General features: G+C 32.4%; 1 protein-coding gene across 1 annotated transcript; it reads right to left on the bottom strand.

Moving 5' to 3' along the window:
• Positions 1–380: 380 nt before the first annotated feature.
• On the bottom strand, positions 381–12,819 carry LOC140434286 (lysozyme-like). Its single transcript, XM_072522437.1, has 4 exons — positions 12,557–12,819; positions 8,411–8,499; positions 6,754–6,817; positions 381–610 (listed from the first exon to the last, which is right to left on the bottom strand). Exons 1-4 carry the CDS (start codon positions 12,696–12,698, stop codon positions 456–458), a joined length of 450 nt encoding a protein of 149 aa, XP_072378538.1. The 5' UTR covers positions 12,699–12,819; the 3' UTR covers positions 381–455.
• Positions 12,820–15,480: the final 2,661 nt, after the last annotated feature.

The following is a 15,480-nucleotide window of genomic DNA, read 5'->3' as shown; positions in this document are numbered from 1 at the left end:
AATGAAGCCACTTATGTAGCACTCGGTGTGATCTATAGGAACAAAAAGGATACTCCATTGTGGTGGACAACATGATTACTAAAAAGCTAACGAGAGGAACAACTATAGGAAGAAGAAGCAGAGGCCGACCGCGAATTAGGTAGTTAGATGGAGTAGGGACCGACTTAGGCATATTAAACATCAGAAGATGGCAACGCGTTGCTAGAAAACCGAACAGAATAGCGACTAATCTTAGAGCAGACCAGGATCCACAGAGGATTGTCAAGCCAAAAACGATTATGATGAAGTCATTTCACTTAAATCGGTGACGATTTGTCAGTTTAACAGCCAAAGAAGAAAAAGTAAAAGGAAAGCAATATTTTTAAAATAAATAGTAAATATAGTTTTAAAAGGTCTATATTTAATATACGGAAATAATTGTATGACATATACATTCTATTATTTACTAATCCCATCTATCCCGCGGTTGGAAAGCACAATGGAACTATGGTGGACGGGTATGATCTACCGTAACAGCTTTGAGTCCATCCATCCCAGTACCGGAAACCTAACTCAGCTTGGATTTTTTTTGCACATGTAGCGTCCTTGGTAATTTCATCATCAAGGAAATCTAAAATATAACAGATTATTCCTTTGAAAAATTTCATTAAAAAAAACGGATTACGACTTTCACTTTATTTTATTATGAAACATTGAGAAAGTGGAAATTTTAGCAAACACAACTCGAATAAACTCACAATTTACAACAAAATTTAGAAATAATCTATACACCGACCTTAAAAACCTAATTAAAGCTCTCTTTATAAATATATGACAAAACTACTAGAAATATGCAATAATTCGTTAAATAGAAGAGACCTAATAATAATTATTAATCGACTAAGAAGAGGACAAACTGCAGTAACCCATAACTACTTAATCAAAAAACAATCTTAGCTGACTTAGCTGAAAGAAACTGTTCTCTCCCATTGACGGTGGAACATATTCTGATTGACTGCAAGTAGAGGAAGTTCGCTGAATATGGAAGACCCATTCCTAATATGCACTTATAAATAACAACAATAGAGTAAAAATTAATAATAATAAGGATATGGGTAACCAAATGCATTCACTTTATTGAGAAAAATGTATTTGATAAATAACATGGAGTCGAAAAATAACAAAAATATATTTTTAATATCATATGTCATTTTTAGGCGCTAGAAAACTGGCGAGTAATATGGAATAGTATGATATGGTAATATAAGATAACGACAATATAAAACAAAAATTATAAAGTTGTTTATTTTTTAATTGGCAACGTTATGGACTACTATTGTAACATTTTTTTATATAATTAAAATATTAATTATTTTTAATTCCTTTTACCCATGTGTATGATATGCTGATGGTCGTGTTTACGATCAGAAATTTTTATTGGGAAACTACCGAAATATGACTGAAGAATCTACCTACGTATTTATTTAAAGACGCCGGTTTGGCTAATCCTTAGTTAATCCTTTTCAGGGTTCTTTTTCATAAATTTGGTAATTGTCGTCGAACGCCCGTTGTAATGTTTTTCGGGAAAAACCTAATCTAGGAGATTTTATATTTCATCACGTGTGTAGCTAAGAGGGTACCGTTATGTTCGATGTAGTTAGAACTTTTTACCTTCTCAAAAATACATACAACTGGCCTATGATTTTTAAGTGGGAGATATCCCTTCTTCCTTTTTTTGTAGTTGGGTAAATTTTCTTTATAAGTCTGTTTACACTTGTTTATTTGAGTTTTTTTTTTATCTTATACTATATTAGATTAAATATAGTTATAAAGTACCTTTAATGTTAATTAAATTCAGTGTTTAATACCAGTATAGTATTAACTTCAGTGACTTAATGCAGCAGTCGTCAGGAATTACCGTAAGTTAGCATAATCTTAGTTCTCCACTTATCTGGGCGAGTAATATGGTATGGTATCATATCATCTTCCATTATCTGGACGTATCTAAAGTTCATACATGTCTTCAAATGTAGTTGAGAGTAGCTACTGAATTTTGCAGTCAATTAAAGAACATTCTATATTTTTTTTGTTACGAACCAAATTCCATCAGACTAAGAAATTTCAATAAGTAATAATTATGAACATTTAAGTCTCAAGTTATCATTAAATAATAGTGCGAGATAGCTAATCGACTTAACCAAGTGCGGTTTGGTTAAATTTTTATGTTTTCATTTCTGTAACCTTTCTGTATTTTTGTAAATTTAGATTTGGTTAATTTTTGTTATCTTTGGTGTTTGTTATAATTTTTATTCATTTTTTTTTTAATGTGATATCTCAAGATACGCCAAAACTTTATTTGTGCATGATTGTATTATATATCTTTGTAAAGGTATTTTCTAATTATATTTCTGCTTATTTTTATATGTATACCACCATTTCATAGTTGTTGGTGTATTTTTATTACTTGTGTTGCATTCAGCAGCGTCATAATTTTGTTGTTGAATATATTGTTATTGTTTTATGTATGTATTTTATTTGTCGACTCCTAACAAAGTTTCCTGATATAACCATAACTCTGATTATTTACTTATTATATTAAATTATTATTATACTTTCGACCAGAAGAAAGATCAGGCTGATTAAGTTTAGTAGGTAAGTAGGTATAATACCTAATATATTTATTATTTGTTTATGTAGAGTGTTGACCAAATTTATTGAATAATTAACTGTTGATATCTTTTCTTGGGTTTGATCTCTGAACCTATATATCTTTCCTTATCTCTTTTCTTTTCTAAGGTTTCTTAATTTTCTCCTTAAACCCCAAAAAAATTAATTGGCGCCCTGTTCCCTATCTTATCTTATCTTTTAATTTTACCCATCTATCTTTTTGTTTATTCTGTATCTTTTCCAATATCTCTTATCGTATATTTACTTATTTCGTCCGTTGGACCCATTCCTGGTTCCAAAAGCTAGTTTCGAACCCACGACTCGCTCTCCACCAACCATCTGGCTGCCGTCCGCAGTGTCTCCATTGGTGACCTTTCTAGCACCATCCAAAAAAGGTTTCCGAGATTACACTATTTATAAAAGTCGCGTATGTTCATTTCGTGCTCATTCTCTGTACAGGCTTCATGTGCCCAGTATTCGCACACGACACATTAAATTCATATTTCTCGGCTTTTACTTTTAGAAAATAATTCTTTACAGAACAAACAAATCACATATGAGTTAGGGTCTTTAGAAGTCAAATAGGCTACGGGAATATCGTCGTTCGAAGAATCTTATCTTTTATTCTGAATTTTTTTCCAACTATCTTGGTCAATGGGAAATTGTGATCGGATGATTTTGAACTTGACATTGTTGGCTTGTGTCATTTGCATATCTTCTTTAGTATGTGTAACGTGTCATCATCAATTCTTCTCACAACCATTTCTTTCTGCTTTGAAGCAACTGAAATACTAACTCGTCCATATTTGGTGTCGATGTGAGTATCACCGACTTGCCACATATTCTGCCACGTGTTCATTCTTTTTAAACTGACGTAATGGAATAATATCTGAGGAAAGAACAGTGAGATTTAGGTTCTGGACTGATTCTATTCTTGCTTCGTTTTGCAGTTGACTTTCTGCTAAAAAAGTCTTGTTTCGAAAATATATTACGTCCAACTGGATAAATTCCAGTAGCATTGAAGCCTTTCACTTCTGTTTCTCAAGGTATTCCCGAATAATTAACGTACGTCGAAATGAGTTATCGCTGTATGTATCGTCTCATAAAAACTCTAACTGCTTTACTGTAATAAGTTTTGTGCTCTGTATAAGGAGGCAAACAAATAATTGACACAAAATGATCCTTAGCTTTCAGAATGACGTCCAAGTTTCTCATGTAAGTATGATAACCATCTAATACCAGCAGCATAGACCTGCCTTAAGTGGGTTTGGTGTGTACCAAGAAATGGTCGGTTTAGCACTGGGTAAACAAGCCCAGTAAAGAGTAAAAAAATTATGGGTAAAAGATCCATAGGAAGACGAAGAATTTCCTGGCTGAGAAACCTAAGAGAGTGGTATAGTTGCAGCTCAGTAGATCTTTTTGGAGCAGCCGCCAATAAGGTACGGATAGCTGTGATGATAGCCAACCTCCGATAGGAGAAGGAACTACAAGAAGAAGAAACAAGCCCAGATCCACCCAGATGAGGGTGGAAGCGAAGAGATACCCTTCCTGGGAAAAATGGAATCATCGGAGGAACTAAAGTCTGTAATTAGGGATCCCTTTTCCGCTGAGGAAATTACGCTAACTTGCTGCTTTTCTTGCCTGGCAATGACTTCCGGACATCCACTTTGTAGTATGCATAAGCCTGTCTCGTCGACGTCATAGAGACGATTGGGTGTGAAATTGTGTTTTTCCATGACCCATTTAAACAAGTCAAAGAATTGAAAGACATTTTCCCTATTAAAGCCAACTGCTCTTGCCACTAAATTGCCTATGAGCTTTCTTCCACTGAGAGTGTTTTATTGCCGTTCCAGCAAGGCATACAGCTACTCCTTGTTCTCAGTTTCGTTCAAAAAAGAAAACGTATGCTTTAAATTATTACGTGTGGGCATTCTACATACGTCCCGGTGTGTGACCAAAATATTTTTGCTCCGTTTCTAGAAGATATGTTACCAATTCACTTTCTAGTGCTGGTGCTAAAACTAGCTTTTTTCCAAGTAAAGTTTTCTGAATACAATCACCACCTTCCACCTTTCCTACCAAGAATGCCAAAATTCTTTATCATCATCATCCAGCCTTCATTTATCACGTCCACTGCTGGACATAGGCCTTTCTTAAACTCCTCCATTCTTTGCAAATGTGTGCTCTTTGTTGCCAATTTTTCATGATACGCCTAATGTCGTTAGCCCAACGTCTAGGTGATTTTCCTCTACTACGTTTGTCTGCTCTTGACCAAAATTCTTGGATGCTGCTAAATACCCCATCCTTTTTTTCCTACAGTATCTATTGCTGTGCGCATATTATCGACATTCTAGGTTAGTCTTTTAGCTTTAACAAGCTTCTTAGGTGCCATTATAAGGTCTGTAGAAAATGTCTATATTATAGGTACTTTGAAGCATCGAGTAATATCGGACAATATGGAATATCGGCTAATATTGAACACTCCATAATACCTTCATCACTTGACGTTACATATTCGTATACTGAGGTGATAATAATTGAATTTCCAAATGTTTAAAGTAGCTAATGGATGAACTGATATCTAGAGTGTACGTACCTAATCGCCAAAATAAATTTCTACTTAAAACTTCCAAGCTATGGGAACAAATTTGCAGAATTACCGAAACTCAGAACATGCTCCGTATGCTCACCGAATAAACTTTTGGTAACGGCTTCTCCACGAAAGCAGATCGGAATGATCATGATTCCATATTCACCGAACTTCCTTCACTACTCCAGAAGGAAATATAATCAGATGACATTAAAACCCCCCTCGGTTTTTCGAGCACGACGGCGCTGCCGGAGTGCTCGAAATAGAGCAAGTGTTTTAAATACCAGTTATCCACGAATACTTTACTATTTTTTTTATTGGTACGCTTTGAAATCATGTATTATTACTACAAAAATTTGAAATAAGAGCTAATAATGTAAAATGATTAAATTTGTAATGTACATTAGTATACCTTTCGTTATTATGGAAATGAGAAAAACAAAAATTAATTTGCAATCTGTCACATTAGATTAATTGTTATCACTGGTTGTATATTGCTTAAAAGAAGAATGTTGAACATTATTGGGAGTGCCATTAATGGAAGTACAACCCCATTGGCTTCCGAGTATGTCGGTAGTTTTAATTTGAACAGCATTTACTCTAATTTAAAAAACAGAAGTATAAATATTTCAAACAATACCAACTGTACTTTTCACATTTATTTAAAAGATTAAGATTTCCAAATATTTGAATAAAGCTTTTGAAATATTTGTTAGTAATATTCATCGAGAATCTATGGAGAAGCTATGAGCATATTAACGTATGTACTAAAAACGGCGTAGGTAGGCGTGGCTAACTGTGATATCAATATGGCGGTGGGATCATGGCCGGACTCAATAATATTAAAACTACTATAAAAATATGACTAGTTATTCAGAAGATTTAATCATAATCTAAAAAAGTGCAATACATTTTTAATAAACTATGATTTATTTATCCCGCGGTAAACACTAAAAACACGATATATTATACATAAAGATAAATTAATACAGTCAAATACTATTAATTCATTCTCTGAAGTACGGGCCATTACTTTGTTTACATATTTGTATACTAACCTGTAGAACGTTATTCCTGAAGATTTTTTATTAACATTGCTTCTGCCACTGCAACTACGTTGAGAACAAGAAACCATTATTATGCACTATCACAATATATTATTACAGTTTCTATAAAAGTATTATAAAACTAAAAATATTCGAAAAACAACAAACTTAAATAAACATATACGATCTGTCAAAAGTGTCAAAAAAATATGGCCGAAGTGAGGTCGTTTTTAGTCACGTGATGCCCTCTCCATAGATTCTAACTCGATGGTAATATTTTATTAATATTGTATTTATTTGACTTTACAAGTTATGTACTTTTGTCAGGTCAGATAAATATTTAAAACTGTTGATGTTGCCATGGTAACTTTAAAACACGCGCGTTTTTTAAAGTTGAATTTACGCTACGGCGTACTTTAAAAAATAAGCAAAATGGGGTACCAATAAAAAAAATTTTTAACATGATTTTACCTTCGCATTTAGCATTACATTTTCCTCCCGCTTTTCCAAATGTGCACCAGTCCTTACTATTTATCTAAAAATGAAATATTGTTATTATAATACCTCAGTTGTGTGCTAAATTAAAAATAAAGAATGAGTTTCTATGATGATTAAAACCGAAGATATCGTCAAAAAACGAAAAAACAAGTTTTAATTTTTTTTGGGGTTATGTTTGGGTCTAGGGGTCAAAAATTTTTTTTGTTCAGTGACTTTTAGATATAGAATAACATGGTGTTTTTATTTTTAAATTATCGCTGGGCGCCTTTTCACTATCTTAACCAGCTAGACCCTTTGCATTTAACATATTTCGTCATAAAAAATAACACCAGCACCGTTTAAATAAACATTTGATAGATGTAAACTCTGATAGTTAATTAATATGTTTATTTAAATAATAATCATGGCACTTTGCTGTGCCGAAAAACTACTGATATGCCCATAAATAGAAAAGCGAAGTCAATAAAGCCATCTGGCGTGGCTACTGGGTTATAAGATTTTTTAACTTAATATTTATTTAACCCATTACCGCATATTGTCCCATATTTGGCACAAGTAACTTATATTTAATTTTATAGGAAATGTCAAAACAGTTTAAGGGGGTATGTTCACGCCGCATTTAAAATGAGTGGCATTCAAATAAACTAACGTTTAACAATTCTTTAAGTAGATGGCAGCACGTGCATCATATTCTAATATTTTAATTTTCCCGAAATTCACTGAACAGCGACATTGTTGCCAGCGAGGCCAAGTACTGGGACTTATAATATATATACGATCGGCACAGATCGCTCTCAATCTGCAGTCTTCTTCAATATATCTAAGTTGATATTAGCTATTAGTTAAAGTTTCACAAATTCTAACTTTCGGATTGGATCATTCGATATAATTTTTTAATTTTTGTATTGTGTTGTTTTGTTGTTTATTTACCTTTGGGGTTAAGTTGCTGTTTTGATTTTGTGTGTTGTTTTTTTTTTAGTTTTATAAACATTTTAAAACATTAATTCAAGTTAAAGTGGAACCTCGATTATCGATTTTTCTATTAACCGTCACCTCTGTTAACCGTCAGAGTTCGTACATAAGTTGTATTGACTAGATAAGCAAAAATTGAGTTATCAATTCATTTTGTTTGAGCATTGCGATAAGCTAAACGCAATTCTGTGAAATATACAGTTATGCTTCTACCGCCGCATTTGTTTATATAAATAATTTTTGTTTTTATTCACGGCTCGAGATTCAATCACAATTTAAACAATGATAAATGAGAGCGGTGCTTTTAGAGTTATATTTTTAGAATCGCGATCCGAAAATAAAAACGCACAGTACAATTTACAGTCAATATGTGTTATTGTGCCACCATAATTTAGTTAGATTCGAACGTTGATTGTGTCAAGTAGTCGTTTGATCAATTAAGTTTGGAAAAATAGAACCTTCCACATTTGGAACTCCAAAAAGAAAACATGTTGTTTTATCAACTGAAAAAAAAAATTAGAAATTATTGCAGAACTAGAGAAAGGTATTTCTGCTGTCGCATTGAGCGAAAAGTATGATGTTCCGAGAACAACAATCAACGATTTAAAGAAAAATGCTGAAGAAATTGAAAAGTTCTAGTAAAATAAATGCTGCCTACTTGAAATAATCCTAATGCTTTCCCTCCGTTAGCTTTAGCTTTCTGTTTAGATGTGTCTCTACCACTTTCACTTTCTATCATGCAAACCCCTAAAAAGAAAATATTCTATTAATGTTTAAAAAAAAATTAAATGATTTAAAATGAGAAAATTGTTTTAAAAAATACACTTATTTGCATATTGTATTCTAATCTCTATTTTATTTTCTATACTCGCTAATGCTTGAAGATAACTGTTAACTATATATAATATATGGAAAATCTTAGCAGGCATATTTAAGAACTTTCTAAGATCGAGATGCATACCAGACCACTGGAATGCAGCAAACATAATTCTCATTCATAAGAAAGATAGCAAAGAGGGTATCAAAAACTACAGACCTATAAGTCTACTACCAATCATATACAAGATATCCACAAAGATCACCAACAACAGATTAACAATGCTGCACAGCCGAGAGAGCAAGCTGGCTTTAGAAGTGGATTCAGTACCATGGATCATATTCATACACTTCGAGAAATAATGAGTAAAGTTAAAGAATAGAAAATACCGCTAGCATTAACCTTCATAGATTTCGAGAAGGCTTTTGAATCTATATATCCCAAGACATTAATAGAAGCTTTGACCAACCAAGGCATTGACAAATCATACATAGAAACTTTAGCAAATATGTATAGACAAGCAAAAGCTAAGATACAAATTTATGAAAATATGCCAGAATTTTCCACTACCAAAGGCGAGACAAGGAGATTCAATGTCACCAAAGGTCTTCACTGCAACTCTAGAAAATATATTCACCAAAATGAATTAACAGAACAAAGGAATATCCATTGATGGAGAGTTCCTCAGTCATCTAAGATTTGCAGACAACATCGTTCTGATAATCCTGCAGAGCTACAAGAACTTATAAGCAATCTAAATGCAGCTAGCAATGAAGTTGGCCTAAAATTAACTTGACAAAAACAAAAACCATGTACAACGAGCTAGTGGATGTCCAAGATGTAATAATAAACAACACTGTACTCTTTACTCCTTACTTCCAGATATCAACAGAAGAATGAAACTAGCTTGGATATCGCATGACATACGGCTGCGAATCTTGGACACTAAAGAAAGAGGTAATATCGAAACTCAAAGTCACTCAAAGGTCAATGGAGCGATGCATGGTAGGTGTAACAAAGAGAGATCGAAAAAGAATATAATGGAGCAAACAGAAAACCTAGGTTATTGATGAATTTCATAGAATTAAATCTTTAAAATGGCAGTGGGTAGGACATTTAGCGAGAAGAACTAACAATAGGTGGTCCACTAGAATTACACTGTGGTGTCCAAGAGACGTCAAAAGACCAAGAACACGTCTAAATTTAAGATGTGACTACGACATAAGGAATTTTAGACAATCGTGGGCAGATATGAAGAATGAATATGTAAGGGAGGCTACACCATAAGTTATTGTGGTTTTTTTTATTCAAAGAAATAAATAATTAAATTAAATTAAATTTATAAGTTGTTTATAGTTTGAAATGAATCCGAAAAAACACTTGAAAATTAAAAAATTATTGGGCGCTATTTTTTAACTGGAATATTTGGGGGAAGTCAATAGAAAAGGCGTATTATTTCGCATTTATTTCGATAATTTTCTCTTGAGTTTTCCTTTTCTTAAGAAAATGTTAACGTGTGGTTTGTTCTGATGTGAAACTTTTAGAATAAGAATAAATCGTTAAGGCTTTTTAATACATACGAGAAGGGGCAAACAAATAAAAATGTAAAATACGATTCAGGAACTTAATATAGAGAAAGAAGAAGAAAATCTGGAAGACGAAAAAGATGAGGTAAGGGGAATAGACGAGAGGGAAGAGGAACCACCAACGATTCTTGAAGTTAAAGATGCAGTTAAAAAGCTAGCCAGAAACAAATCATCCGGAATAAATAATCTCCCAGCTAAACTATATAAATAAGGTGTCCATGATACCATAACGGCATTACAGCAGCTATAAAGGTAATATGAACACATAAATCCCTCCCCAATGATTGGAATATTGGAATACTTTGACCCATACAAAAAACGGAAATATCTTTGAATGCTCTAACCACAAAGGAATTACGCTTCTAAATGCAGCGTATAAAATATTTTCCACAGTACTATGTCACCGTATGGCACCATATGCAGAACAAATAGTAGGAATATACCAGGCTGGTTTCAGAGGTGGTAAATCGGCAATTCATCAGATTGCAACCCTAAAACCAATTTTGAAAAAAACACTGGAATATGGCATTGATACTCATTACATATTTATGGACTACAAAGCAGACTCTGTGAATAGAAGAGACATGTTCAAAGCAATGAAAGAGCAATGGAATTCCAAAAGTTGAATGTAGAGTACGAATTTAGGGGGAACTTTTTGAACCTTTTAAAACAAATAGCGGACTGCGCCAGGGAGACCCTCTCGCCTGTATACTGTTCCATCAAAGCCACTGGTTTAATATATAATAAATCAGTGCAAATCCTAGCTTATGCTGATGATCTCAATACTATTGGGAGAACGGAAAACGCTGTACGAGAGGCGTATATAGCATTAAAAGAATCAACTATAAAATGTGTTTAATAATAAACACCAACAAAACGAAGTATATAAAAATAAGCACGCAACCTCAAATCCTACTACCAATTGTTATAGAAAACGACGTCATCGAAGCAGTGAACGAATTTGTATAGCTGGAAGTGTTCCTTAATACTGAAAATAATACTGCCGCAGAGATAAGCCGCAGAATTTGCAAGGCCAACAGATGCTATTTTGGGCTCAATCTCCTCCTTAAATCAACAATTCTATCGAGAAATAGAAAAATAAAACTCTACAAAACAATAATACGCCCAGTCCTAACATATGGGTTAGAGACCTGCACTCTAACAAAAAATAATGAAAACATGTTAGGATGTTTCGAAAGAAAAGTACTAAGGCGAATCTATGGACCAGTGAATGACAATGGAGTGTGGAGAAGACGATACAACTTCGAACTTTATAAAATATACCAGGTACCTCCCTCCTCGATGGATCCATTGGTCAAAGAAGAAGAGGAAGACCCAGAACAAGGTGCCTTAACAACATCGATAAAGACATGAGAAATATGGGAATACGTGCTTAGCGGAGAAAGGCAATAGATAGGGCGAGAGGAGAGACATTATTGAGGAAGCTAGAACCCACGCAGAGTTGTAAAGCCAGAATGATGATGATGATGATATGGCTGTTGTAAAATGGAAAGATCGGGTCGCAAATTCGTTCTAGTCGGCAGTACTATGCATAATTCACTTGAAATAACTAACTGTCCAAAAGCCATAAATGATTACGATCATTATATTGATGAAGTCGATCCATTCGATGAACTTCATGCTTCTTATCCAATTTCATGGAAATACCGAAGATGGTATTTGAAGATTATATACTGTTTAATGGATGCAACAGTGAGATACAATGAAAATGAGTTATAACAAATCGATAAAATGAGTCACCTGTATTTCAGAAGTGTATTGTCCAACGAGCTCATAGGGAATTTTCAGAACAGAAAGAGGCCAAGGCCTAAGGTAATAATAGGAAGAAATAAGCTGAAGAAAATAGCAGCAGCACATATTGATGTAAACGTTGAGACTTAGCGATATTGGTCATCACATGTTATAAAAAGAAACATCAAGACGTTGTACACTCTATTCAACGAGTGCGAAGCCAAAACGTTCAAGTATTAAATGCTCAGATTGCCAGATTGTATTATGTATTGAATGTTTTCTATTATTTCATAATATAAATGTTTAATTATTGTGTTTTTTTTTCTGTGGTCGATAATGGAACCACAACTACATGTACCAAAGTTAACATATCTAATCAGGTTGTGGCCAAAATTTCAACCACCCAAAGAAACCAACAAGGAGTGAAAATAAAATGGAAAGACGAATTAAAGTATAAGTTAATTAACAATATGCAAATAATTTGTTTATATTATCAAAAAATAATTCTGCCCCATACAGGTTATACTTAACAAAGCATTGATATTCGGCAATACTAAATATTCATGATTTTTCTATGTTGTTACCTATATTTTGTCATATTTATATCGTTCATTATAACAGTAAATAAAGAAGATTAATGTGAACTTACAGTTTCCAACCATCGACCGATCGAATCCAATCTTAACCAAATCCTGTGCCAGTCCACATTTGGTATACACTTTGGCATCTACTTGACAAACAAAATTATTAACTAAAAAACAACCAAGCAGAACAACTAAAATCATTTTCATATTAACAACGATTTTATTCGACTATGATACTCTTACGGAAGATATAGTTGTTTTAAGTGTTTTGAGACAAGATAATGCAAGTGAATATCAATTTGGAAATTACAGACCTTGACATTACTGAACTTAATATAAATACTTTAATAAAACCGAAGCAATTCCGCGTACTGTAAACCAACATATTGAAATTAATATCTTCATCGTAAATATAAATATTAAAAATTTGATACATAATATGCTTACAAGGGTGTTCCATAAATACCCATATCTTTAATATTATTCTATTGAATCTTGTATACCTATATATTGAATCTTGTATGTAGTAAATAAAATTATGCACAAATACATAATTCATTATGCGCATATTTAATTTTAGGGACAGTACACAAAATTTCTGAAATTTCAATTTATATAATTAAAATTTTCGGCAAATACTTGGTTCTGCAATTTGTATTTATTTTTTATATAAAAGTAAAGGGGTATCAAACCCAATTTTCCAGAGGGCCATATATTAAATTTAAAATGAGTAGGAGAGCCAGCTTCAAATAAAAAAATGTACTGAATTATTATAACATTTTATTTATTTAATTATTATTAATTAAGTGTAAATATTTTGAGTTCGAGGATCAAGATACCTGATTTCTCTTGTTTTTGACAAGCTAATTAATTTCAGATATATTCATTGTAATTACCTCTTTAAATATATATAGTTTTTAAAACTATCCGATTAAAGATCTATCAACTCCATTTGCAAATGAGCTGGTGCTTATGAAGCTTCAAAATTGACTGGATTGTTGAAAATTGGTAATTCCGTTTCATTCGTTTTGTGGAAGTTGTAACGAAAATATTTTGCCTACCACATGGGGTATTATTGTAAGGGGTAGAACATTGGGGTCAGAAACTACTGGGGGTGGAGATAGGGCAAGCAAAATAATCAGTACTTGTGCGAACGGCACTCAGGGTTTGTTTGGAGAGCTGGGGTCGTGGATAAGTAAATGACAAGGGGTTTGGATTGGGGCAACTACAAAAATATGAAACAAAAGGACATGAATCTCTTGGGACTAGTAAAACAAAACATAGAAAGGAAACAGAAAACACCTCTAGTAATTTAAAAAGGACGCCACTTCGAGGTGCCTAATTAGTACTATTACAACAACTAGTTGTAACTAGGGAAATAATTATTAGAAATGCAGAACATATCTTTTTCAAATGAAACTCAAAAAAGGATTAGTTATAAAAAATAAACAAAATGTTAAAAAAAAATTAACATTTATTGTGTCTTACCACAAATAGTTATAAAAATAATGACACAAATTACTATATAGATTAATAGTTACAGAGTACAAGAATAACAAAAAAACTTACATGTGTCCTAGCCGTTTACAAACTCTGTTGCTACAAATCTTACAAAATTGCTTGGAGGTTAACCTTCTTTAAAAATAAAACAAACAAAGTCAAAAAAAAATAATAATAAAGCGAGCTGTCTTATGTTAACATTAAATTTAAAACAGAAAAATTAAAATGACAGCTAAAGTGAAATCCTAAAATTTACAATTTTGAATATTACAATTTTTTTAAACTTTAATGAAAGCAATATATTTAAAAAAAATGTCTGTCTTTACTTTAAATTTAAACACAAAAAAGTTACCTGGACTGCGTTAGGGTTTTACAGTAAAATTCTGGAACTATAACTGGAACTAAACAAACTTCTTCAGGAACAAAACAGGAATAGCGAGATGGAAGAAGCACTTATGCAACTTTAAACTGAACTTCTTAAAAAAAAACAGGAAACTGGACATCAGAATTGCTGCAGACGACACAAATCTCTCAAATACTTTTTTAACCTCCTCTGTAACTACACATACTTCACACTTTAGCCAAAAAGGAGCAAAAACAGAAAACTTTACAAATTCGACGAATAAATTTGGATGCAGACCTAAGCCTTTTACAGTGACTCAAGTAAGTAAGAATGAGCAATTATCTTCTAAAATTCATCGCATAAGTTAGAATAAACAAAACGCTGGGTATAAACAAACACAAACGGAAATTGAACTAATTTGAAAACGCAGTATCGGGCGGTTTAACAATCAAAGAAAAAATATCGAAGAATTTGCGCCTGTGACATAAACAAACAATAACATGATTTATTATCGACTTGGCGACGTGAAAATAGCGAAATATTTTTTGGGTTTTAACTTGAAAGATACGAACTAAGAAACATGGAAAAAATTCTTCGTTATTATAATGCATATATGAGGGGATTTCAATTTAATACATATACGAGGGGATTCCAATATATATATATATATATATATATATATATATATATATATATATATATATATATATATATATATATATATATATATATATATATATATATATATATATATATATATATATATATATATATATATATATATTCTATAATGAGGGAAATGATCCAAAGTTTGATTTTTTATCTGATTTTCTCACAGTCTCAACTTTGTTTCAAAGCCTGAAATACATTATTACATTATTACAGTTGAGTGACAATCAGATGTTTACCCTGTAACTTTACATTTAGATCATTTAAGTGTTTATTTATATATATCAAAAAGGTACAATCAACCCACCAAAATATTTTGAGAACGATTTCCGAAGTGGAAATTGAAACGTCAATAAACGTACTTTAACCTTTAATTGTGACTTATTCCCATTTAAATAGTAATTACTTTAAAATGCCACAAGAAAATAGCTTCAGAACAATATATGCTTCAACTTCGTACAAAAAGATAACATCTGA

This window comes from Diabrotica undecimpunctata, chromosome 2, assembly GCF_040954645.1.
Source record: "Diabrotica undecimpunctata isolate CICGRU chromosome 2, icDiaUnde3, whole genome shotgun sequence".
NCBI lineage: Eukaryota > Metazoa > Arthropoda > Insecta > Coleoptera > Chrysomelidae > Diabrotica > Diabrotica undecimpunctata.
The sequence above is the reverse complement of the archived record's forward strand: the minus strand, read 5'-3'. Positions and strand labels throughout refer to the sequence as shown.

Excerpts from the sequence above, each read along its gene's own strand:
- LOC140434286 (XM_072522437.1), bottom strand. The coding sequence starts at position 12,698 with ATGAAAATGATTTTAGTTGTTCTGCTTGGTTGTTTTTTAGTTAATAAT. Across the intron at positions 8,500-12,556 it reads TCGGTCGATGGTTGGAAACT|GGGTTTGCATGATAGAAAGT; the intron begins GTAAGTTCACAT and ends TTTTCTTTTTAG. Across the intron at positions 611-6,753 it reads ATGTAATGCTAAATGCGAAG|ATTTCCTTGATGATGAAATT; the intron begins GTAAAATCATGT and ends GTTATATTTTAG.